Source organism: Engystomops pustulosus, chromosome 3, assembly GCF_040894005.1.
Source record: "Engystomops pustulosus chromosome 3, aEngPut4.maternal, whole genome shotgun sequence".
In the NCBI taxonomy this organism is placed as follows: Eukaryota; Metazoa; Chordata; class Amphibia; order Anura; family Leptodactylidae; genus Engystomops; species Engystomops pustulosus.
This window is the reverse complement of record NC_092413.1, coordinates 147,538,980-147,566,073: the sequence shown is the minus strand read 5'-3', so window position 1 is coordinate 147,566,073 and position 27,094 is coordinate 147,538,980. Positions and strand designations below refer to the sequence as shown.

At 41.3% G+C, this 27,094-nt stretch overlaps 2 protein-coding genes across 3 annotated transcripts in view; one reads left to right on the top strand and one right to left on the bottom strand.

Moving 5' to 3' along the window:
• The window catches only part of LOC140122081 (uncharacterized), a 49,360-nt gene extending 38,212 nt beyond the window's left edge, over nucleotides 1-11,148 (bottom strand). The window contains exon 1 of the mRNA XM_072142492.1: nucleotides 11,052-11,148. The gene's annotated coding sequence lies outside the window, so the exon portion shown is untranslated. The remainder of the gene's footprint in view (nucleotides 1-11,051) is intronic.
• On the top strand, nucleotides 11,062-24,216 carry LOC140122083 (deoxyribodipyrimidine photo-lyase-like). 2 transcript variants are annotated; one of them, XM_072142502.1, is made up of 11 exons: nucleotides 11,062-11,196; nucleotides 11,365-11,493; nucleotides 14,690-15,151; nucleotides 16,469-16,614; nucleotides 16,702-16,884; nucleotides 17,003-17,161; nucleotides 18,324-18,522; nucleotides 18,928-19,080; nucleotides 20,770-20,891; nucleotides 21,103-21,262; nucleotides 23,325-24,216. In XM_072142502.1, exons 2-11 carry the CDS (start codon nucleotides 11,460-11,462, stop codon nucleotides 23,477-23,479), a joined length of 1,773 nt encoding a protein of 590 aa, XP_071998603.1. In that variant the 5' UTR covers nucleotides 11,062-11,196; nucleotides 11,365-11,459; the 3' UTR covers nucleotides 23,480-24,216. The 2 variants fall into 2 exon arrangements, with proteins under 2 accessions (XP_071998603.1, XP_071998605.1); XM_072142504.1 differs by lacking the exon at nucleotides 11,062-11,196 and having other exon boundaries at nucleotides 14,685-15,151; nucleotides 23,325-24,203.
• Nucleotides 24,217-27,094: the final 2,878 nt, after the last annotated feature.

Genomic DNA, 27,094 nt, shown 5'->3' with positions numbered 1-27,094 from the left:
GCAATTCTACCACATTTTATTTTTTTCCAGCTTACCTGTAAAATGAACAAAATAAAAAATGATGCCACTAGAAAATACAATTTGTTCCGCAGATAATAATCCCCCCCCCCCCCCATTATCTCTGTATAGGGAAAATACAAGAAGATATTGCTTGCGGAAAGAGCGAAGTAAAAAAACGGAAATGCAAAACTAGAAAATTGCCTAGTACTGAAATGGTTAAGATGGACTTTCTTCTTTTAACATTTGTGAATGTGTAAATTTTAAGTCTTAATAAATGTATAACAGACAAAATAAGACAATTCGAAATTTCACGTCCATTTTGCTTTCATTACTCTGAAGCTCTCAATGTGTTAGCAGGTTTCCTAAATGCTGTTTCTTATAGTAGGAGGGGTTGCAGGTTTGAAAATAGGGTCATTTATAGGGGGTAGGGAGAAGGAAAATGCGGTTCATACGGCTTCTGTCTTCTCCTTTCTTCACTGCAAAGTGCTGAAGTAGCGCTATACAGTGAATATAGGAGCTATTTGGCAATTCTACCACATTTTATTTTTTTCCAGCTTACCTGTAAAATGAACAAAATAAAAAATGATGCCACTAGAAAATACAATTTGTTCCGCAGATAATAATCTCCCCCCCCCCCCCCATTATCTCTGTATAGGGAAAATACAAGAAGATATTGCTTGCGGAAAGAGCGAAGTAAAAAAACGGAAATGCAAAACTAGAAAATTGCCTAGTACTGAAATGGTTAAGATGGACTTTCTTCTTTTAACATTTGTGAATGTGTAAATTTTAAGTCTTAATAAATGTATAACAGACAAAATAAGACAATTCGAAATTTCACGTCCATTTTGCTTTCATTACTCTGAAGCTCTCAATGTGTTAGCAGGTTTCCTAAATGCTGTTTCTTATAGTAGGAGGGGTTGCAGGTTTGAAAATAGGGTCATTTATAGGGGGTAGGGAGAAGGAAAATGCGGTTCATACGGCTTCTGTCTTCTCCTTTCTTCACTGCAAAGTGCTGAAGTAGCGCTATACAGTGAATATAGGAGCTGATGGTGATTGCCAGGTCTGCAGGGGTTAATCAGAACTGGCCAATTTTGATCAGCCCCCATAGGGGGTCGTTTCGCCCGTAAATTAGTATTATTATTTTTATCTTACGTTGTTATTGTATAGAAGGTTATTCACTTACTATGACACTTACTATGAGCAACAAAGATCAGTGAAGGCAGTGCCCTGCAATTTCTGTCAGCTCTATTAATCTAACGGAGTGACGAGGGGTTGCGATCTGCAGAGGTTTCATCACTGAGACCCCCACTGATAAGCAAGTTAGGGCCTAACTTTAGTTTGTGGGAAAACCCCTTTTTACTGATTATACTTGGTATTAACACTAATACTATAATAATCCATTGTAATGCTTTTATATTCTACTTTGAATGTATATGCACTTTGGTTATACATCTACTTTTGCACTCATATTGGTTGCCAGAAAGGGTTAATAAAATGTGATGTTTTTATCAGCGTTACTGGATCCTTAGCTTTAGTCCATCCTTCACTTGCATCAGATATACTGATGGTAGACTCCTATAACTTACCTGTTCATCTTCTTCTAATTGGCGGCATTCTTGAAGAATAGAGTTATACAAAATATACATTGCTGCTTAAGTTCATGTCACCTGAGAGCTTCCTCGCTCAGCCGGCTGATAATTGATTTGAGCCCCTTGAGTTTTAATAGTAGCCAGGTACTGCCTAAGTATCGCTCAGACTGCTCAGACTGACGGTGATGTCACTCGGTAGTTTGCAAGTCTTGCGCATGCGCACTCCTATCGAGTGGGCTGCAAGCATGGAAAGTCTCTACAAGTATTGCATAATCCCGGCTGATATCACCAGCAGTCTAAAAGATACAAGAGCCAGGAACGAAATAGGCCTGAGCACCCCCGACTCAATTGCATATTTTATATTTCTCTCTTTTCAAGAATGCCTCCATTCAGGGAAGTAATAAAAGGGAGTCTACTATAAGTATATCTGATGCTATATGTCCTTTAACCCTTTCTCATTCTGCACATATAATTCTGGTAATGAGATAACAGTTGACAAAGCTTCTACAATGTTTTCAAACAGACGGCATCATTTAAGCAGCAATGCATATAAACTGGACAACTCATTTAACTAAATATATTCAGAATAGAAGATAAACTGATGTTTTCAATGCAATGAGAAAGTGACAAGATATCAGCCTTCAGGGGCTCAGGTATATTTCTATGGGCAGATCTTGTTTCCTACATACGCACTTTAATTCAGAAAGTTTAACAATTTCAATATCAATGCATCATCTCCTTTGAAAAGTTAGTTGAGAAACGAATTCCGCCCTGACCCTGGGGCAGAGGACATGACACTGATAGGAAACCAATTCAAATTTCTTAGTTCTTCTATAAATAGAATTCTCAGAAAAGCTAGCTGGCTACTATAATAAGTAAAAGCTAGATCAAATATATTTCATAAGATAATATCTAATGTGACTGCTCAAATATGAATAGAGCTCCTAGATGGGAAATGGCACAGAATGACATAAAGAAGGCTATACGCACCTTTTATAGAGCTTTTCCCCCTAGTACAGTGGTGGCGAACCTATGGCACGGGAGTCATTTTTGTGGGCACTCAGACCATCACCCAAAGACAGAGTTCACCAAATAGGACCAAATCTTCCTGCAGTCCAAGGCAACTTAAGCGACACTTTATTGGCTGTTTCGAACTGCGGGAAAAGTAAGGTGTTGACAGAACTGCATTATCTTTGAAGCTTATCCTGCAGGACCCACCATTCTTTCTCTGCAGAGTGACCCTGGAGAGAAGCTACAACAAGATTCTGATTTGCCTTCCTTCTTTCAACTGTGTTGTTGGCCTCAGGTGGCCGATACGATTGAAAAATTAGGAAGAACAGGTAGTGATAAGTTACTGCTTAAAATGCCATGGGCACACTGTCTCCAAAAGGTTTGCCATCACTGCCCTAGTACATTAAAAATGAAGGAACCTGATCTAATCTTTCTAAATGTCCATCAAATTTGATTTTGAATGAGAAAAAAATCAGTTCCTGGATTTCTGTGAGAGATTTTGAAGCCTTTTCTGAAGCAGATTTTGGGAAACGATCTTGAACTCCCATTGATTTTGATGGGAGTTCACGGTAGACTCCACCACAGGGGATTATACCCATTTTTATTTCCACAATCGTTTTTTTAGTAGAGCGGCTTGGTAACCTCCTACCCTTCTGGGTGTCATAGCCACAAGAATGACTGTCTTCCTGATATCTGTAGGAGAGATACTTTTTTTTTTTCGCTGAGAGGCTTAAGAGTGTTACTTAACTTTTGACAAATTTGCATAAATCAATAGTGCAGATGATAATGGTAAACATTGTAACATACTTTTTTAAGCCCTTTCCGCACTTGGACGTAATATTGGGGCAGATTTACTTACCCGGTCCATTCGCGATCCATCGGCTCGTTCTCTGCGCTGGATTCGGGTCCGGACGGGATTTGTTAAGGTAGTTCCTCCGCCGTCCACCAGTTGGCGCTGCTGCGCTGAAGAGCATCGGAACGCACTGGAATACACCGAGCCAGGCTGAGTGAAGGTAAGTGCAATTTTCGCAACACATTTTTTTTTTTTTTTAATGCGGCAGTTTTTCCGAATCCGTCGGGTTTTCGTTTGGTGACGCCCCCTGATTTCCGTCGCGTGCATGCCAGCGCCGATGCGCCACAATCCGATCACGTGCGCCAAAATCCCGGTGCAATTCAGGGGAAATCAACGCAAATCGGAAATATTCGGGTAACACGTTGGGAAAAAGCGAATCGGGCCCTTAGTAAATGACCCCTTGCTGGTGCCTTGCGCCAAAATCCCGGGGCAATTCAGGGCAAATCGCCGCAAATCGGAAATATTCACGTAACACGTTGGGAAACCGCGAATCGGGCCCTTAGTAAATGTCCTTGCAGGTGTCAACTGTATATCCCAACTGTTAACCCCTTACAGGGATAGGACCCCATGTGCCACTTACCGGGGGTTTCAATCATCTTCAGACAAGTGCCCCTTGTCTTGTATAATAAAACAGAGTCATTATTGGACCCGCCCAGTGAATGCCAAAAATGTTAGATTCTCCAAAATAAAAACGCTAAGTAGAACAACTTTTCGCGCATAAAATAATCCCTTTATCACTTCTGAAAAGATGGTGATGCTAAAATTAACAAGATTTTCTCCAAATTAGTTTTTATTCAGTAAAATTGGGGAAAAAAAAAAAAATCCATATAAATGAAGTTTTTCCGTAATCATGGCAACCCATAGAATAAAAATAACTATTAGATAATAAATTAATAATAAATATTATGTTATAGTATGGTGAACAGCCGAAAAAAAACCTTTCATCATTTCCTCCACCAACAAAGAGTTAATAAGATAATAAAAAATTAATTAGATGTAGATGTCTCAAAATTATGTATCATGCAGCAAAAAAAAAGCCCCTACATTAACATTAAAAAAGAAACAAATTATAGCCTGTACAATTTGACAATGCAAATCTGCTCTGTATGGCGCCTCCTTTCATTCTATGCCTGACCATGCGCCTATACAACAGGTTACCACCACATCCGTATACTCAGGAGAAATTGGGTATCAAACTTTGAGGAACTTTTTCATTTAATCCATTGCAAATGTTTTTTCCACCCATAATGAATGTACTGTCCAAAAATATTACAACTTGTAGACCGCACCTCCATTTGTTTTAACCGCTATAAAACACCTAAGGCCCCTTCCACACTAGCGAGTGTGATGCGATGAACTCGCATCACACTCGCAACGCAAGCTGCCGGGAACGCACGGCCCGAACGCTGCACCGCGGGAGTGAACTCAGCATGTCAGTTCACTCCCGCGGTGCAGCGTTCGGGCCGTGTGTTCCCGGCAGCTTGCGTTGCGAGTGTGATGCGAGTTCATCGCATCACACTCGCTAGTGTGGAAGGGGCCTTAGGGATTAACAAACTTCTTGAAAGTGCTTTTCATACGTTGATGGTTGTAGTTTCCATAATGGGGTAATTTGCAAGTCTTTCTTTCTTAGGGATAGAGAAAACCATATACAGGCAGTCCGGGTTACGTACAAGATAGGGTCCGGAGGTTTGTTCTTAAGTTGAATTTGTATGTAAGTCGAAACTGTATATTTTATAATTGTAGATCCAGACAAAATAATTTTTGGCCCCAGTGACAATTGGAGTTTAAACATTTTTTGCTGTAATGGGACCAAGGATTATCAATAAAGCTTCATAACAGACTTATTACAAAGGATTATTGCAGTCTGGGACTATAGTAAAGCATTCAGAAAGCTTCACCAGAGGTCAGAGGGGTCTGTCTGTAACTATGAGTTGTCTGTAAGTCGGGTGTCCTTAAGTAGGGGACCGCCTGTAAAGTGTATGTACACAAATGCCAGAAGCCTCACAAACAAAATGGAGGAACTGTAACTCTGAATGTTGGAGCGGAAATATGATATAGTGGGTATCAGCGAGACATGGCTGGACAGTAGCTATGACTGGGCTGTTACTATAGATGGTTATAGTCTTTTTAGAAAGGATCGTATAAATAAAAAAAGGGGGAGGGGTTTGTTTATATGTGAATTCTCGCCTCAAGCTCGTTCTGCTAGATGACATTGGTGACGCAAATGAAAATGTGGAGTCCCTATGGGTGGAGAGAAGGGGAGGGAAAAAAATATTAAATTAATACTAGGGGTTTGTTAAAAGGCTCCAAATATAATGGAGGCAGTAGAGGAAATGCTGATAAGTCAAATGGATGCGGCTTCAAAGCATGGTGAAGTACTTATCATGGGGGACTTCAATTACCCAGATCTTGACTGGGGGGCATTAACCTGCAAGTCCTTCAGGTTGCAGGTTTTTGTCGATAACAAAAGACAATTACCTGTCGCAACTAGTCCTGGAGCTAACAAGAGGGGGGGCACTGATCCTAACCAACAGACCTGATAGGGTATCAAAATTACAGGTTGGGGGGAACCTGGGTAATAGTGATCATAATATGATTGATTTTGTATTACGCTTTACTAAGAGCGTAGAGGGGCAACGAACACTTCAGGAGGGCAAATTTTCAGCAACTAAGGGAAGACCTTATAAACCGGGACATAAACTGGGACAATGTTCTCAAAGACAAAAGCCTCCCCCCCCAAAAAAAAATATTCACAAATATTCTAAAAAAGGCCAGTGAGGCCAGGCAGGTGGAAACAGGAGGCCAGGCATACGGGAACACGGCAACACGGAGGGACTCAGGTAACATGGGAACGCAGGAACAGACAGGAACGCAGGAATATCGCAGGGGAGCTTTCACCATGGAGTACACACAAAGATCCGGCAGAGAATGATAGGAACCATTGGGTTAAATATAGAACAGGAAGTGGCCAGCGCCAATCACCTGTGCGCTGGCCCTTTAAATCTGGAGACACTGCCATGCACGCGCCCTAGGGAGCGGGGCCGCGCGAGGGACCTAGTCTGGACAGGACTACCATGGAGTACACACAAAGATCCGGCAGGGAATGGTGAGAGGTGAGTGCACGGGAGCGGGATCGGGGCAGCGGAGAGAGGCACGGGTGCACCCGCGATTCGTGGTATGGATCGCGGGGGTGCCTGTGACACTAACCTGGAGTATCTCACTTTACATAACCTTATAACGCAGCATCAGCATGGGTTTATGAGGGATTGGTCTTGTCAGCCTAATCTGATTGGTTTCTATGAAGAAGTAAGTTCCAGACTGGATCTGGGGGAGGCTTTGGATGTTGTATATCTGGACTTTTCAAAGGCATTTGACACAGTGCTGCATAAACGGCTGGTACATAAAATGAGACTGCTGGGACTAGATGAAAATCTGTGTATTTGGGTAAATAATTGGCCTAGTGATAGAAAACAGAGGGTCGTCATTAATGGCACATTCTCACATTGGTTTTACATTACCAGTGGAATATTTTTATTAATGACCTTGTAGTGGGTTTAAACAGTCAAGTATAATTTGTAGATGATACTAAGCTGTGTAAAGTAATAAATACTGAGGTCGATAGTTTAGCATTACATAGGGATTTGTGGAAGCTTGAGGAGTGGGCAGAGAAATGGTTGATGAGGTTTAGTGTAGATAAATGTAAAGTTATGCACTTGGGCCATGGAAACAAAAAGTATAATTATGTTCTACACAGTCAATTACTTGGTAAATCTGGAGCTGAAAAAGACTTGTGGATGGTAAACTTAATTTTAGTGACCAGAGCTAGGAGGCTGCTGCTAAAGCAAATAAAATTATGGGATGTATCAAGAGAGGAATAGATTCTCATGAGAAGGACATAGTTTTGCCCTTATACAAATCCCTGATCAGACCACACATGGAATATTGTGTACAGTTTTGGGCACCAGTGTATAAAACGGACATAGTAGAACTGGAATGGGTGCAGAGAAGAGCAACAAAGATTATTAGGGGAATGGGGGGATTAGAATACAATGATAGATGACTAAATATGAGGTTATTCAGTTTAGAAAAAAAGACGACTGAGGGGAGACCTCATTACAATGTACAAATACCTGAACGGACAGTACAAGGATCTCTCCAAAGATCTTTTTATACCTAGGCCTGTGACCAGGACAAGGGGGCATCCTCTACGCCTAGAGGAGAGGCGATTTTACCATCACCATAGACAAAGGTTCTTTACTGTAAGAGCAGTGAGGCTATGGAACTCTCTGCCGCAGGAGGTTGTTATGGCCGACTCTATGTACATGTTCAAGAGAGGCCTGGATGCCTTTCTGGAGAGAAAAAATATCACGGGTTATGGGGATAAAACATTTATTTAATTCTTAAAGGTTGGACTTTTTCCAGCCTTATATACTATGACACTCAAATTCAGAGCCTCATAACATTGAAGTAAAATACTCAGATTCTTAAAAAACATCCAACATAAAGTAGACATTTGGGAAATGCATGTTATGAATTAATTTGGGTGCTATAACTATCTGCTTCAAGAGTAGAGAATTTCTAACTTTGATAATGGAGAATCTGTCAAAATGTTTGCTAAAATTCAGTTTTTTTCATGACTAAACACAATATATATTGTCCAAATGTTTAAACTAATCTGAAGTACAATGTGTCATAATAAAACATTCTCAAAATCCCCAGGATATGTTAAAGTAGTTTAGTAACTGCACAAGTAAACCAATAGGGGCAGATTTTTTCAAGCTGTCTGAAAGTCGGAATATTCTTAGTTGCCAATGGCAACGATTACAGCTCAGTTTTCATTTTACCAGTACTCATGAATATTTTAAAGGGGAGTTGTGATTGGCTGCCATGGGCAACTAAGAATATTCTGACTTTCAGACAGCTTGATAAATCTGCCCCATAGTGTTTGCATGCGGCAGAGAGTTGCTGATGTCGCACAGCCACCTTTGGTTATGAACCCTGAATCCAGCTGTATGGCTAGGGCTCATTTGTGCATGTTTGGACAACATTGCCAGTGTGCAAAGGTGGTGGCCTCCAAGGACAGCTACCTTTTTTCTAAGGGACAGCAAGGCAACATGGGGAATTATCTTCACATAGGAAATGTTTTTTAACAACATGCAATTGAAGAAATGTATATATATGTCAAATTAATTAAATTAGCTCCTGTTTTTTGGAATGTGTGTGTAAGTGTTAGGGGGCAGGATATTAGGTGATTTACCAAGATTCAGCTATTAAAATTTCTGCACTGGTGACCCTCCATCTGCGGCCATTTTATGGGCAGGAATGTTGGGCTGATGAGGTAAAAGACAGGAGGCTTCACTTTACAGCAAGACACCGATGCAGAAATTTTAATAGTTTAAGAACGCTGCTTGTTCAAAATGCATTAACATTTTTCACTATGTATAATTTTCTGAGCTTTTAAATTATAGACTAAATGATTATGTTTTTAGCCTGGTAATGCTGGAGAACTTCTTTTTTTTCATCGCACCTGAATCGTCTCAGAGCATTTACCTGCTGCGCATCTGACCTATACAATCTGATGTCCATTTGTCCAAGGCCTGCAGAGACTAGCAGCCTGCTACTGCTGTTGTCTCCCTTGAGAAGGCTTCCCCTTCATCAGGCATGCAGCTCTGCTTCTCCATACAGCCTGCTTAAAACTGCTGACTAAGCAGCCAAACGTTTCTCCAGCGCCAAGCTAAAAGACTACAAGCCAACCACAAGCAGGAAGGACTTTTATGCCTTTTACCCATTGCTGAGTTGAAGTCTGAGAATAAACAGAGTGTGAGTTTTTATGTTCATAATGTCTGTCTCCACATGTGATCCCTAGCTGCCACTAACATAACGGGCCTCCTTTCTACCATCTACCCAGGGATCCCTTCATCACACATACACGGGAGTGCCCCTTTATGGTTTGCCTAAGGCTGGTGCCACGCGCACCGTTTTCAAACGCAGACAAAGCCACACCCACCGGGGCGGCCCGCGGCGTTTCTATGGAAACGCCTGCGATCGGGAACGAGCCGCCAGTGTTTTGCATTAAATTAAAGCAAAACACAGGCGGCTCATTCCAGATCGCAGGCGTTTCCATAGAAACGCCAGTGTGATCGGGCCGCGGCTTTGTCTGCGTTTTCAAACGCAGACAAAACGCTACGTGTGGCACCAGCCTCAGGCAGCAGAAAGGCTTGGTTAACCGCTGAATTCCCCCAAAGGAGTCTGTGTCCATTGCAAGTCGGGCCGGCAAGTCACCTGCATCACAAACTTGGGCAGAACTCACACATGAAAAATATTCATTTTAAAGTATTCTGTGGACTCCAGCACCTGGGTCAGACTGAGGCTCGAGAAAAATTTATCTTCTACATGAACTGTATCATTTCACCTCAATCATCGTCACCTCATTACTACCACCATTACCGCCTCAATGTCTGCTACAATGTGAACTAGTAGTTGTAGAGCCACAGGCCGCAGCTCTCTTCATTATGTTATATAGTGATATGGCAGCTCGCGGATTAGTAGTAGTTTTAGGCCCCTTCCACACTAGCGTTGCATTTCACGTCAGGGTGCAATGCGTGAAAAACTGAAGTTTTTGGCTGCGTTTTTGTTCCATTTTTCCTTGGAGTAATTAGCGTTTTTGCGTTTTTCAACCGCTCGTGTTGTTAGCGGTTTTTTTGCGTTTTCGGCGCATTTTTCACGCGCGAGTCAATGGGAGACTCGAGCATTTTTCAAAGGGACCATGGTTTGGGATTAAAATGTGTTATTTAATTGAAAAATAATGTCTTCTGATAAGTTGCAAACATCTGCGATCTATTCTTCACTGTTCCCCGTGTATATTATCTCCCGACAAGTTAGCGGATGTGAAGAACAGTGAAGAATAGAATAAAAACAGTGAACACAGTGAACACAGTGAACACAGGATCATTTAAGAGAAAAACACAGTGCAGAACACTTGTCGGGAGATACGCGCGGAACGGTGCGCCCAAAATAGCATGTGAAGAACAATATATATGTGTGTGAAGAACAAATTGCAGATGTTTAAATACATCTGCAATGTGTTCTTCACACACATATAGTGTTCTTCACATGCTATTTTGGGCGCACCGTTCCGCGCGTATCTCCCGACAAGTAAGCAGATGTGCCGAACATCTGTAATCTATTCTGCACTGTGTTCTGCACTGTGTTTTTCTCTTAAATGATCCTTTGTTCACTGTGTTCACTGTTTTTATTCTATTCTTCACTGTTCTTCAATGTGTTTTTTTAATTAAATGATCGTTCTCGAGCAAGGGAAATACTGTTATTCTGGTCACCTAGCAACCCTTACGTTTAAAACGCATTGCACTTGCAATGATTGAGAGTGCAATGCGTTCTTGATGCATCTCCATAGACTTGAATGGGGCGTGAAAAACGTGTGAAAACGAACGCAAGCACGCGCGTGAAAACCAACGCTAATGAAGATAGACCCATTGAATACAATGGGACAGAGTTCCCGTGAAAAACGCCAGTGTGGAAGGGGCTTTAGACTGATTCTTGGCTCAGCAATAAATATAACAAATACTTCTCCTCTTTACCAGCAGGTGTCGCTATCCGCCCAGCACATCCCGGAAACGTGCGGCTCGGGACGTCATGTGAAGCCCTGCATCCAGCGCCTTATGTAACGTGCTGCTGTTGTGGCGCGGCCGTGTGAATGTTACACAAGAAAGAGAAGCGTGCACGGTAAGGAGGGCACTGCCGGGTGTGCGGAGCACCCTTGCCCCTCTGTACACTGTTATTACCGGAGGGATCAGTAACTTACTAATGACATGTACAGTGTGAAGATGCTACAGAGCCGGAGGTGCTTGCATTATGCACAGTCTCATTGTCATTCTTCTTGCTATGTTTAAGATCTCTGCCTGCTGTCAGTGAACGGGAGCAGCCCTGCTCACCTCCAGTGATGCCCATCTGACCCTGGTCCGCGCTTTATTAACCCCTTCAAGCCCATGAATGTATCGATGCTAATCTTTATAAGACAAGGTAATGATCTGGGTGTGGATACTTTGTAGTATGTTTGGGCTCCATTTGCATTACATTCTTTATGCGTGTTCAGTGCTGGTACTTAGTCTGATCATGTAAATGGGCAGATCCATAGACTCTTTACCAATAAAGACCATGACCGCTTCCTCATGGTGTTCATCATTGATGTACATGCTGCGCCATTCTATGCAGTGATCCTGTATAAAACTTTCTACTGTGCAAAAGAAGGTTAATCAGTGGCCCTGTCACCAGGGAGCTAATTTTCTCTGAAGACAAGTTGCAGAAGCCCATTACAGCTGCAGTGCAAATCTGCCTTTCTGTTTTCTCTTAGCATCTGCATTACAATATAATTGCGTTTTTTATAACTTACTTTGCACCCTGACAAAATTCTCTGTCTAGTCTAAGGGGTTGGGCTTTGGTTTGGATGTATGTGACTTGTCTGTGCTACAGACTGCTTAGCTCTCAGCCCCCATGTTTGGGCTTCTGTACAGCTCCTCCCTCCCCCACTGATCATCCAAACCAAAGCCCAACCCCTGGGACTACACAGAGGATTTTGTTAGGAAGAAAGGTAAATTAAAACACACAATTTAGAGTAAGTAGAAAGACATTTGCAATGCCGGTGTGATGGGCTTCTGCAAACTGTCTCTAGTGAAAAGGGTGACCGGTTCTCTTTTAATTGTTAACAGTATTTTTCAGACTATAAGGTGCACTGGATTATAAATCAATAAAATGCCTGCTAAAACATGTAGGTTCATATATAAGGCACACCTGATTATAAGGATGAATTACCAGTAGGTGGCAGACCTGTGCACAGTTCAAGGCAGCTGTTGTCTGTAAGTACGGTTCAAATATAAGGCGCACCTTTGATTTCTGAGAAAATCTAAGGATTTTTTTATGTGCCTTATAGTCTGAAAAATATGGTAACTTGCCTGATATGAAAAGGCAATAATTAAATTATTATTTGGTAATGAAGAATAATCTTATAAGAGAGGGAGGTGTCGGATACCTTGGGATTTATAATACTATAGTCACCATTAAGTTGGAGAGCAAAAGTCTCAAAGTCTTATTATATCTGACTTATCCACTTTCAGCAAATAATTGATATGGTTCAGGTAGGGAAAATTTATACAGTTTTTCCAATATGCTTTCTGTATTAATTTTTTCACGATTTGTGCTTGCTGTTCTGCTACAGGAAGCTTCTATGTTTACTTCTGGCGGATAGAAATCAGTCAATGGTCTTTTGATGGACACGCAGGTACAAAAGCCATTATTGTCAGAGCAATCATAGCTGTGGGATACTAACTGGGTCGTGCACCTGCGTGTTCACCACATGACGATGGACAGATTTCTCTGTACTGGCAGAAAACTTATAAGCCTCATATAGCAGGACAGCAAGCAGAGAACTAGAAAACCTTGATGAATTGATACAGAAAGTATATTGGAAAATTTTATAACTTTTACAAACCATATCAGTGGACGACCCCTTTAAGGCTTGAGAAGCACACAGTGGTTAGCCAGTAGTCACTAACAGTAGTAGTACAGTCTGCAGATCCCAGATTACGCAGTGTTCCCTCACAGATCAGTTTGTAATCCCTTATTCTGTTGATAACAACCTATCTGCTGAGACTCCCGCAGATCACAAAAACGAGGGGTACATCGTTGCTCCTCAGACTAATGGTTTCAGACTGCCGCGCATGACCGTTCTGCTCCATTAATCTCTATGGAGCTGACGGAGATTGGTAAACGCGGCACTCTGCAATTTTCTTCAGCTCCATAGAGATTAATGGAGCAGAACGGTTATGTGCAGCCACCTGCTCCATTAATCTGACAAAGCGATGTGAAAACCCCTTTAAGATGGGCTGTGAAGTCAGAATAAAATGGGCCTACTGCAACTCCAAAAATATATAATAAATTGTTACAATTAGTTCACTGCAGTATATGCTGAGTATTTTTTTTCATCAGAATTTGGGGACATTATGGAATGTCCTATAAATGTCTGTTCTGTTCCTGATCTAAGGATGAATGCTTTCAGTTGAGATGTACGTGGATGCACTTTTTGCTCCTGCTCAGTAGTGAAGATTCTCCCCTACAGACCAGAGGGGAAAAAATGTCTGCACTTATCTTAGATCTGCTAGAGTGATCAGGAAAACTGGATTAAGGCAGGATTGCTCAGTGTATGTTCTCTCTGTATACTGCTTTATATTTTAGTTTACTTTTTCTCTAAGTACATGTTTGTAAAGGTTAGCTGCTCTGATGGCTTTTATACACTATTCATAGAATATGAGGGGAAAACTGTTTTCAAACATCTCAAATTCAGAAATACAAAAATGCATAAAAAAGTTAAGCTTTAGCTATAGAAGCCAAGCCTTTGTTATCCAGCACTGCTAGACTGTGCAGCATTATGATGTGAAACACTTAGTGAGCTGTTCCCAGAGAAAAGCCTGATATTGAAGGTTCACACGTTCATTAAAAATGACTGTTCGTAAGGCAATTCCTCTATATCCAGAAATTGTTAGAGATGTTGCCCGTGTGGTTACTGCATTGCCGCCAACCTCAGTCAGTTTAGAGAGGCTGGTCTCTAGCCTTAAAATAATTAGGTCAGACTTGAGGTCATCTATGAAGGTGGATCTGATGGAGGCGATACTGTGTCTCAGAGCAGAATTTATAGACTTGCTAAACAAATATTATTTAGTACATTTTTGTTTTTTTTGTTTTTTCTGCTTAGTATTTTGCATAATAAAATTTATTAAAGGTATATTGGTTGTATTCAAATAAATATTATGTTCTACCTAAATAACTTGGTTATTGTATAATAATGGTGATAAAAGCCTTATTACTGTAAATTTATCACTTAAGCATACCCCAAGTATGTAGGAGTCGGAGGTTTGACTTACCCTGTTTTTAAAGCAATTACAGGTTTGACTCCCATCATTTGATTGTGTTGTCCGGCGAAACAATGTTCGTAAATGGTCATACATTGCCATTGTGATCATGAGTTGCAAAATACAAAAATGCAAGATCTAATCGAGGCATGGTCTAAATGAAGTCTCCGCTCTAAACATAAATGTATTAGTTTTAGGTGCCATAATAGGAGCTGCTTTTGTGTTTGGCTATAATATTTCTCTCACAATTCCAGAAGTTTAATATATTCTATATTTTCTATCCATATGAACGGATATATTTTCTCCTAGATTAGTCCTATCTGATAAACCGATCCCACTGTATTGGCACTTAATTCATCCCTTGAGAATAACCTTTACAATGTCTCAGAAGGCAAAGATGCCAAAGAGCAAAAGCGAAAGTTCTGGGGGTGAGAAGTCTGACACAAGCCAAGAAGATGCCTCCAAGCGAAAATCAATCACTACCGCAAAAAGAAAATCCCAAGAAAATAAGGGCAAGTCCAAAATAATATCTGATTTAAGCAGCAGTGAGACCTCAGATAGTGATGCCAAGAAGAAAAAGATGCAAGAAAAAAATGATGCTGAAGCCAGTGGAAGCCTCTCAGAGGCAGTAAAGAAGTCTCGCTTAGGTGCTGCCACTTCTGTGTCTGACTTTAAGTTTAACAAGAAGAGGGTACGGTTGGTGTCTCCCGAGGCGGACCTGAAAGATGATGCCCTAGGTGTAGTGTACTGGATGTCAAGAGATCAGAGAGTTGAAGGTATGTGTAAAGTATTTTGTGTGTGTCTAATACTTAGGGATATTCGTTCATTTGGGGTTGTCCCAAATTAAAAAGTAATCCCCTATCCACAGGATAAGGGGTTACAAAGTCATGAATGTGAAGCAGTATTCCATTCTCACTAATTGATGGTCCAGATCACAGGGGTTCCGTTCTCATTATTGGTGGGAGTCCAAGCAGTCGGACCACACTGTCACCATCCCTTATCCATAGATAACTTCTAAACTTAGGACAACTCTTTTAAAGTTAAAGGGGTATTCCCCTGGTAAAATTCTTTGCAATCTGATTTTGCTGCCTGTTATTAATAAAAAGGAATTATAAGGTTGCATTCCCACAAAGACTTCTTAAATATTTGCGATAACAAAATAACACATTCTGTAATTCACTGTTATTAAATACAGCGTTATTAAAATACAGCATTTCACAGATATATTTCCAACTAGTATCTGTCAGTTCTGGTGTTAACAATTTAGTTGTCACTGGATATGACCGTAAATATTATGACTATAATTGGATTCATCTTGTGAATTGCGTCTCTTGTCTTCACACTGCAGTGCTCTCTGCCCTTCCCCACGGCATTACCAGAGCAGCTCAGACATAGTAAATTCCAGCCAACAAGCAGTTTGCAAAGACTTACTCTACAAGCTACAGACAGATAAGGCCTTTAACCGGGAAGGAGGCATATAGCAGAGCTGACTGTGTGTTATAGGTGTGGTAGCAGAGCTTAGCGTCTCTTTTTCTATGCGTCAGATAATAGTAGAATGTTCAGAAGCTGAATAAAAGTGTAGATAAACCCTGTACCCTTATACTCTAAGCACATTGTCAACACACAGCATCTCATAGCGCTTGAGGAAGTGTCTGCTTGGAGAGTCTGTCCACACTTTTTACACTGACTATCACTGAGTTATAGGAGCTAAAACAACAACAAAACAGAGTAAAATTGTAAAGTAAGGGGTAACAAAAATTCTTTATTGTGTAAACTTCATTAAAATTTGAGAACTTTCTTTCATGGGCAAACTTTAATGGCCTGCTTTATAATAGTTTTGAGAAATCTCCTCTTAAAGGATATATGTATATGTATGTATATATATATGTATATGAGTCCCTTTTTCTTTCCTGCATCATGATTACAGTTTGAACTACTGTATTGCAGAGAAGTAGGAACTCCTTTCATCATATATAAATCATATATAACTATGATTCTTGGAGTCCCGCCACCACACAGACCATGGTCGGTCTTTTAATGAACAAATTTGCTGTGTTGTAAGACTGATGATTGCTACTTTGTATCTTTTTCAGACAACTGGGCCTTCCTTTATGCTCAGCGCCTGGCTTTGAAGCAAAAGTTACCATTGCATGTTGTCTTCTGTTTAGTTCCAAAGTTCTTGGAAGCTACCATTCGACACTTTGGCTTTATGTTGAAGGGCTTGCAAGAAGTTGCTGAGGTATGTCTGAGTACGATTAGTGTGAATTTAGGATTGATTTGATAAGATGGAGTTTCCAAACACCCAGAATGTTTTTCTTTGTTTCAGGATTGTAAGGGACTCAATATTCCGTTCCATTTGCTAATTGGATATGCAAAGGATGTTCTTCCAAACTTTGTGAAAGAGCATGGCATTGGTGGAGTGGTGACTGACTTTTCTCCTCTACGTGTCCCCATGCAGTGGGTGTCCGATGTCTGTGAGCGTTTACCCAAAGATGTCCCTCTGGTTCAAGTACATTCACATGTGCAGATGTGTTGTGGAAATGTTTGCTTTTGTATTCTTTTAACTACAAGCTACAGTATATTTAGATGAATATATTGTTATACTTTTAAACTTTGTCCATTTCCAGGTTGATGCCCATAATATTGTCCCCTGCTGGGTTGCCTCCAATAAACAGGAGTATGGAGCTCGTACCATTCGGAGAAAAATTCATGACCAGCTTTCTCAGTTTCTTACTGAATTCCCTCCAGTCACTACACATCCATACAACTGTAAACTGGAGGCTGAGGTTAGTGCTTATATTGGTAACTGTACCTGACATGTTTCCACAGACTGTAATGTTGAGTCTAGACATGGTTTTATAATAAGTATGTGTTGATGGTTTCAAGCAATAAGCACTCTTAAAATTTATCTAGCTCCCTGCCAGCATCATCCATCAAGTCCCGAGGGTGTTGCATTTAACAATCTCGTGTCGCCTCTCTACACTTTGTACTAGGCAGTAGTATCTAAGAGTAGGGAGGCAACACATGTGCAGTTAGGGCACCTCACCGCGCAGGAGAGAGAGGATGGGGGTGGAATATTGATGAGCAGGGAATAACCTATTCCTAGTTTTTAAAATGCACCACCCCTGGGACTTGAAGAAAGAAGCTGACATGGAGTCAGGTAATAATTAAAAGCTCATAAGGAAGATGAGAGGCTGCTGCTCCCTCCTGAAGGAGATGAATATCTTGTCATGCTGTTCTCCCTGTAGCTAGCACAAGAGCTTTGTCTCTGTGCAGCCCTGGGGGTGGAGAAGTCTCTTGTATAGATTAGGGGTGGAAAAGGGAATTCCCCCCCTATCAAAGTCTGTGACTGTACCTCAGGATGCAACATAGACTCCTCCATAGCTCTTGCTCTCCAGATACTTTATTTACACAACAGTGAGGCTATTAAACCTGTAACTATACATTTTATGTACCTGCTGCACTGTTGGTTGCTACTTTTAAATCCTGGTGCCTGGTTAGGTCAATTTATCGATACTGTGTTTTCATACTACATGGATCTCAGTGACTTTAGCTGCTGAGCTTTTTCATGAGAGAACACAACATTATGGGAAGTAAGTTCTAGGAAAAACACATGAAAATATTAGACCATTCACCCTTCTCTGCTGCTTAACAAGATTTCTTACAAGGATGCAGGGTGTCCTTTCTTAACCACAAAACAGTGGTAATCCATGATTACAGTGTGGAAGCCGGGACTCCTTGCATCACATATCACTATGATGCTCAGAGTCATGGCCCTGTGTTCAGTCCATGAAATATGGCCACCAAATGACGTGTGTTTCACTGAAAAATAATTTTATTCTTTTTCACTTTCTCTTTTAATTTATTTATTTATTTTTTTTTTTTCAAGACTTCTTATATATATTTACTGTCTAAATATTTGAATACATTTTTATTTGTATCCTGCAGCCTATAGACTGGGATAAGTGCTATGCCAGTTTAGAAGTGGATCGGACAGTTAAGGAGGTAGAATGGGCAAAACCAGGTGCAAAGGCAGGGATGGACATGCTCCATTCATTTATAACGGAACGACTCAAATTTTTTAATGCTGATCGGAACAATCCAAACCGGCAAGCACTTAGCAACCTGTCTCCATGGTTTCATTTTGGTGAGTTGAGAAGAAAAACCATGTCATTTTACCTGTGATCACCACTTTCCCATCTAGGTTTAAGTTATTTTGCACATACCTTTATTCATGTTTCTACATGTAAATCTCCACATGCCCTTTTTCTTAATGGTTTTTACACAGTTTCCTGCATTGAAGTTCAATCTGTAATTTGTCCTGTATATATCCTAATTGTTTTAAAAAAACTGTGCTGCTCAATAATGCAGAGGTCCTTTTAAAATTTTAGGAGACTGAGTGATAACAAGAGCAGACCAAATCTATCAATTTGTGCAAAACAGCCACTTTACTATATAGCTGTAGATGGTTTAAAGTACCGTAGTTTTCAGGGAAAAAAAACTGAATTGTGTAGCCAAGCTTTTTTAAATGACTAAATGTTCTATATTTCAGGTCAGCTGTCTGTACAGCGAGCAATCCTGGAAGTGCAGAAATATCGTAGCAAGTACAAGGAATCTGTAGACGGCTTTGTGGAGGAGGCCGTAGTAAGAAGAGAGCTGGCCGACAATTTCTGTTACTACAACAAAAACTATGATAAAGTGGAAGGTATGGATTTGTATGTATTAAAGGGTTTATCCAAGTTCCGAAATAACTTAGCTCAGGGCTGGGACGGGCTATTTAAAAATAATAAACGTGCACTTACCTCTTTCGGCGCTGCTGATGTCTCACGCCGCGGTCCGTCAGATCTGTGCGACTGTTTGTTTACAAGGGCGCACAGAGGGCTTCCAGACAGCGGGAAGCTCCCATCCAACACCATCTCCCAGCGCTTACAATGCCGGCTTCTGTGCTCCTGTAAGCAAGCGGGGGCACGGATCAGACAGACATCAGTGGCGCCGGAGGGGGTAAGTACACGTTTATTATTTTTAAATAGCCCGTCCCAGCCCTGAGCTAAGTTATTCCGGAACTCTCATAACCCCTTCACGACTCCCATATAGCTATATACCTCCTATTTGCACAGAATGGTCATGCGAGGCCGTCTGCTCCATTACTCTGAGCAAGGGGTTTGTCGGACGCCTCGTTTCGCGATCTTCGTGGGGTCTCAGCACTGAGACCTCCACTGATCAGCAAGTTAGGCTTGTGGGAAAACCCCTTTAAGATGTATGGATTGGGTATGCATGACCATAGAAATTCACCTTTAAAGTTGTACTTAACTACCATCAAAATCAAGCATTGATAAACCAAGGGCACTTTCTCCTGAATCCAGGCACAGTGACCGTGGTAAAAATTATCCTTGGCATAATTCCTTCTAAAATCAACTTTTAAAATGTATTCTAAGGTGCCAGAAACTCTCTGTGGGGTGTTACAAGAGCCCCTCGGTGCTGCAGCTCCATAGGCCACCATGACTACCTGCACACGGTGCGGAATGAGGATGTGTGCTAGCTGTTTTTTGTTGTCTGGTTTTCTTGTTTTTCTTACAACTAGCACACGTCCTCATTTACTTCGGTACTTCATTCCGACATCTGTGAGGTATTAACACTGCCTAAAACAAAAGATAGAACATGTCCTTATTCTGCTTGTTTTTCCATCACAGGCAGTCTTTTCTTCAATTGTGAGCTGAGCTTTCCCAAGGATGACTTGCAAGACTCTTCTTTGCGTCCCTTATACTTACACACATCATGTGCAGGAGCAAGTCTCCTCTTCACTCCCTGCCTGCTGTAATCTTACACAGTGTGCGGGAGAAAGTGCTCCTGCACAGTGTAACAGCCCGTGAAGCTACAGCAAAGAGGGGCTCAGGTAACATCCCACAGGGCCTTCCTGGCTCATTGGCATATTTTTAAAAGTTGATTTTAGAAGGAATGAGGCCATGGATAATAAAAGAAGATTACCACTATCACTGTACCATAAGTAAGTGTCCCTGGTTTATCATGCTTGATTTTTCTTTTTTCAGTATTATTTCATCTATTTAGTTAAACATTTTGAACCATTTTCAGGACTGTAATGGTTCAAATAATTGAGTACAGGTCGGCATCAACTTTTTATAACTGTTAGTTTCCTTCTGCCTATCCCAACCCCCTTTCCCTTTACATACACAGCATGCAATGTTTACAGTGGGGAAAGCTGGAAAATAAGCTGCCAACGTCGGCAAAGAATAGAAAAGAGCCAGGGCTTGAGCTCCAATGCATATGTACCATGCCCCTTTAATTCATTCAAATTATGTTCAACTTTTGAAAGTTTTTAGGCCACTCTAAGTATAGTACAAATAGACTTCTGTTAAACATTTTGACTTTTGACAAGGTGCATACGACTGGGCCAAGAATACATTGAAAGATCATGCAAAGGACAAGAGGACTCATCTGTACACACTACAGCAACTGGAAAATGGCAAGACTCACGATCCTCTGTGGAATGCTGCCCAGGTAATGGGTCTCTTATATTCAAGTATTTGTGAGCAGTAAATATATTTAACCTTTTACACATTGGATAAAGGTATATCTATTTAGGCTATTTTAGATAACATGCTAATGCTAAACATTCACATGCAAGATGTTAGTGTTTATCTATATACATTAAAAAAAGTTAAAGTGTATCTAATCATGATTTACTCTTTTGTACGCTCCTTTCTCTCAGTTGCAGATGGTGCATGAGGGGAAGATGCACGGCTTTTTACGCATGTACTGGGCTAAGAAAATACTTGAGTGGACCAGCTCCCCTGAAGAAGCCTTGCGTTTTACCATTTATCTCAATGATCGCTTTGAGTTGGATGGCCGTGATCCAAATGGCTATGTAGGCAAGTACAAAAATACTACTACATGGGCTGTGCTTCAGTGTTTATCACTCAGAATTATCCTATTTAACTTTTAGGGCGCTTTCACACGTTGCGTTTTGGGCGCGTTTTCGATGCGTTTGAAACGGATTACAACAGCTGATGAGAGGTAATTTGCCTCATTACATTACCGTTTATGTTTGTTAACGCAATGTAAATGCATTCGTGCGTTAACATCGCATTTACAATGTGTTTTGTAAATGGAAATGCTAATAGTGATATAATTGGGCAAATCACCTTTCCTCAGCTGTTGTATATGCGTTTCAAACGCGATGAAAACGCAGGTCAAAACGCAACGTGTGAACGTGCCCTTAATGTTACGGCATGTTCCATCACCTTAGTGCCGTTTTATTGCTTACCATATGTAAATGTATCTTGCCTTATATACTTACATATACGCTAAGGCCCCTAATGTTACCTCAAAAAACTGATAAAATTGACTTGAGTGTAAGCCTAGGGTAGGAAATGCAACCATTGCTCTAATAATACAGCCAGCAGAGCCCCACATAATAAACTAATAGACTAATTACTCAGCCCTGGCAGTGCAGACAGAGCCAAGTCTATGCTCTCTTCCCATATGCACACACTGACATAATCAGGCGGCAACATTCTGGGAATTATTCCTTAAAATATTTTCCCTCTCGGTCCTCATTTAGTATCTTTTTTGGCCCATAGCAACCGTGGTTTCCAGCTCTCAAAAAAAACTACAATCAGCAAGATTGAGGGCGGAGCCTGCCTCCTGTCACCTGTTCACAAGCACAAGGTGCCGACCAATGACACCAGAGCTATCTTATATCTATCAATCATCTGTCTATGTAACACTCCAGCACAGCACGCCACACGTAGCGCTTTGTCTGCACTTGCAAACGCATAGAAACGCCGATGCGATCGGGCCGAGGCCCGCCCCGGTGGGCGCGACTTTGTCTTCGTTTGCAAGCGCAGACAAAACGCTACGTGTGGCGCCGGTCGAAGAGAAGATGAAGAGAGAGAAGATGAAGGTGCTTGGTTATTAGTTTGGGCTTCTCCCTGCACATGGCTGAGTGCTGGAGTAGTGACACATGAGGTAATCAGCTGTGAGCAGGGAGGGGGATGGGGGCGTTTCTCCTGCCCATAGTCTTCTTTATGAAGACGGAATGTCCATAGTAACAGCCACCCTGTTTCCCTTAAAATAAGACGTCCCCGAAAATAAGACCTAGTACAATTTTGTTCAGGCGTAGAAATATAAGTCCTCCCTGAAAATAAGACCTAGCGGCAGTCATTGCAGCAGCTCCCCCCGCGCCATACATTAGTATTGGTAAATCTTTTAGATGCTGCAGAAGGTTGTGACATGCGGAAGGATTCATGGAAGTAAATCACTGGCTGTTGTGCTGCAAATGTGATACCAGCAGCGACCAGGATAAGAAGGGTCATTTATGGAAAGTGCTTTTACTAAACATGAGAAATTGGGGCCAATGATTCTAATAGAAATGGAGTCACAAGAAATACAGCATGCAATTCAGAGTTTGGAGAGTCATAAGGATGTTAGAGAAGTATATTTTTTTTGTTCAACGATTAATGTAAATTCTTTTTCATGGAAAAATAAGACATCCCCTGAAAATAAGACCTAGTGCCTCTTTAGGAGCAAAAATTAATATAAGACACTGTCGTATTTGAGGAAACAGGCTATCTGAGCAGTCACTGCCATCTAGGGGAAGTCTGCAGAATACAAGAGGAAGGAGCAAGATTTTGGTAACTAATCCAATTACAAAAGGGCCCTACAACATATCAAAAGTTTTTTGAAATGACGGTTACACTTTTAAGGTTATTAGTGAAAACTATGAAAAATGTAAATAGGTTTGCTAAATTTGGGGGTGGTTTTATTAGTTACACAATAATACGATTCGTGCAGCACATACCTTTTCTCCTTTATTAGACCAGGGAACTGCAGGCAAAGCCTTGTGTGTATAGTGCTGGCTTAATACAGATCATAGGGAGGCTAATATGTAAACCTCACGCACACAAGAATAACTCTTCTTCTCTTACTCAGGTTGTATGTGGTCTATTTGTGGAATCCATGACCAGGGTTGGGCTGAAAGAGCAGTTTTTGGGAAAATCCGCTACATGAATTATCAGGGATGCAAAAGGAAATTTGATGTGGACCAATTTGAACGGCGCTACCACCCCAAGAAATTCGCTGGATAGCAACCTAAGAAATACATAAATGCTTTACTCAGGGTCATGGGACTGTTTCTACGCTATGGGGCCTTAAAACATATAAACATTTCATTTTTGAAATGTCTCGAACTTTTGCTCACTGCCCATTTAGTTTTACATATTACATGTACATTTATACTGTAAAAGGAAATGCATCCGAGTAATACAAATGCCTGCATATGATGTTACACATAAGATCTGTGTTCTGTGATAATATACGGTATATATAACTTGGAGGGAAACTATATGCGGAAGCCTTTTGCATAAAAGCCAGTGTTCTGTTGGACCTAAACTGGCTGACATGGCGATAAAAGGTGCATGTTCAGTTTAGGTTTGTTGTTTCTGTAGCTTTAGCTCTTGTGTTTTTGTACTTTCATTAAAAAAAGCAATGCAAAATATCTGTTTTAGTCTACCACACACAGGGGCTGATGCTGAACCCCACTCCCTGCAGGAGGAAGATGTAGGGAACAGTGAAGCCACAAGCTTTGTCTGACTTTGCACTGAAAAGAACGTGCAAACTGCTTGCACATGTATTCATAAAGAATGGTTTTTGTGCCGCGGCTGCTCTGTGTCCGACAAGACAGAAAAGTCTAAACCCAAAGGAGCCAGTTTGTGCTTAGTTGGAGTTTTCCCCACAATGTTGCACACTCTAGAAGCAAACTGCACTAGTTCTGATAAGTGTAGCCCAGTGAGACAAATAGAACATCCCGTGTACAACTTTATTTCAGGGAGCAGTATTGTGGGTGGTTAACATCTCCCTGCTGCCTGGAAAAAAAAACTGCAAACTTATTTGTGCTGCTGGTGTCCATTCACAGCAGGTTGATTTGTGCTGCATGTAAGGCTACATTCACACACATGGATGGGGGACGTTTATACGGCCATTATACGTCCCCCATACACTTCTATGGGCTAAAGGCACCGTACCGCTCCATAGCCCGGGAAAAGATAGAACATGTTCTATCTTTCTCCGGAATACGGCGCAGTGCGCCATAAATTTCTATGGAGGGGGGGCGGGGTTGAGCAGCGCTAACCTCCTCCTCTCCCCGTATGCTGCCGTGTGCCCCCCGTGCAACGGCAGTGTGCATGTAGCCTAATACACAGATGTGCAGTATTTTTTTCCCTGTGGCTCCAGCCGAGGGTCGGGTGCGGTTTGCTGGCCATTTGTTCGCAGGAATAGGTCCTGCTTTTTTTTTTGGTTTTGTTTTATGGTCAGAATTGTAATGCACATGCTGTACATAGATAGAGATGAAGACAAGTGCTAGCCACATACAAAAAAATTAAAATTAGTAATGTGTACGAGACCGTAAGGTTAAAAAGCTGGCCTGTGGTCAGTCAGTACCTCGCAGACTATAGTGCAAAGGAACAGGGCTCCAGGCGTCATATGGTGATGTGATACAAGGAGTCTCTGCTTCCCTGCAGCAGCAAAGTGTTACAATGGTACAAGCTGAACACTCATTTATTGCCGAGCGGTTTTACATTGTAGTCACTGTAAAAGGAATAACTTCACAAACTGATGTTTAGTCAGGACGGATTTATTTTTGCAATGATTCTGTGCAGACTTGAAGCATAATACAATTGGACAAATTGGTATTTACAACAACACGTTAACAGTGTAAAGATTTATTCACTTTTATTTAGCTGGAGCCCGATGCAGCAGTGCAAAATGTGCGTTTGATGGAGTGTCAGGACAGAGGGAAATACCGGCCACTTACAGAAATAAGGCACCCGCTCAAAACCATCTAAAACACAATCTGCATGTCAAGGTCACTTGCTCATAGATGCAGACATTGTGACTGGTCATCTTAGAATTTGTCTTCTTCCTTCTAAAACCAAACGTTTATAATTATGCTAATGAGTCTGGAGGTGGAGACATTACCAGAGCCCCTCTGTGCTGCAGATTCACAAACAGTTACACTGGCTGTGAGAAAGACAGAGGGTCTAGGTTATAACCTCAGGCTCATTAGGATCATTTTAGAAGGATGGATAAAAAAAAAAAAAAAGAGGATTACCACAGTCACTGTGCCTGGCTCTATGAGCAAATGGTTGATCATGCTTGATTTTGATGGTTTCCTTTAAGCAATCCGCTCATATTTCTCTAAACCTGCTTTGTTATTACACCCTCTAACACCACTATAAAAACATGACAGACTGGTGCAGAATAATATAGAGCAGATTTTCAATACCATAGTATGCAAGTTTTTTTGCGTGCAGTCTCCATTAGGCATTTTTCATGCCCAATCATCATAGACCACAGCAGCTCACAGCACTTGGAAAGTAATGATTCTCATATACCATTCGCTGGACACAGGAAGGAGAAAAAAAAAAAAAAAAAAATCAGCATAGAAGTTGCAGTCTAAGATCTGTGCTGAATTACCAGAGGTTATAATCCAAATCTGTTTTCCAGTGTCATTGGAAGAAAGCTGCATCTTATAAGTATTATTTTCATATGGGGATTATGTGTTGCACAGATCTGTGAATACAACCCTATTATAGAATATACCTATTACAATGACTACCTTCATTGGCCACTAGGGGGAACCATTTAAAAATATTTGTCCAACGTGTTTGGTACATTTTATTCTTCATTCTGGAATCAAAGTTTGTCATTTTAAATGTTGCATTTAGTTTTTGACCATTTTATCCTATTAGCTAAACAAGAAATGGCTCCAACTGCTTTATTTTGTGCCCTAATTGCATCAAAATCTTGGCAAAATCAGACCCATTATAGATGGTACAGACATGAGGTTTAAATTCCAGACTTACAACTTTGGTGCATTGACAGTCTGTAAACTAAGGTTGACTAAGGCCTCTTGCACACTGGGCCGTAAACCGGACAAGCATGCAGCTGGGTGCAGGACAGAGGAGGTGAGAGGGCTCCTCATTTCTCCCCTCTCAATAGAAAGCCAAGCACCCAAGCTTGTCAGGTGCCAAAGACCTCTATGGGCACCACAAAACTCGCCATGACTGTGAAGGGCAGGCCCCTTTTCACCATATATGGCAGCCGTAAGCTAGCTGTCTGAACAGCAGCTGGCGTACGGCCACAATAGAAGTGTATTGTGCACAGCACGGCACTGTGCATGTCACCGTACCATGCCACAGCTGAAAAAAGAGAGCTTGCTCCATATTTTGCCGTACATACAGCCTGGCTTCACGGCTCCCCATGAAGAGGGGCAGAGTGAGGTGTGTGTGTGTGTGTGTGTGTGTCCGCCCAACTGTTGGTCATGCATTAGAATTGTTGAACACATGTGAAGCTTTCTTTTGAAATGAAGTAGCCATTGCATTGGCAAGAGGACCCCGTTTTGCAGGTGCTTGAGAATTGCATTGGATTAGCAAAGTATACACTGCGAGTACAACAGTCCTATGAGGAATGTCACTAGTTGGAAGGCTTACATAGCTGGAAATAATACAGGCATGCCGTGTATGACTAAAGGGCTAGACATTCAGTATATGCTTAGTTCTACATATGGCCTTCACATCAACAGCAGTTAGTGAACCTCTAGTGGGGGGGGGAGGAGATAGTGCATAGGAGAGCACCCTAGAGCTGCCTTTTTACATCAAACATATTAGGGACACTCTACCTGTGCTACAATTTACCGCTAATTT

What these genes read in the sequence shown, in the direction of transcription:
- LOC140122083 (XM_072142502.1), top strand. Translation starts at nt 11,460, where the DNA reads ATGAATGTATCGATGCTAATCTTTATAAGACAAG. An exon ending in AAGATGTCCCTCTGGTTCAA is followed by an intron (nt 16,885 to 17,002) that starts GTACATTCACAT and finishes GTCCATTTCCAG; the next exon opens with GTTGATGCCCATAATATTGT. An exon ending in TGATCCAAATGGCTATGTAG is followed by an intron (nt 21,263 to 23,324) that starts GCAAGTACAAAA and finishes TCTCTTACTCAG; the next exon opens with GTTGTATGTGGTCTATTTGT.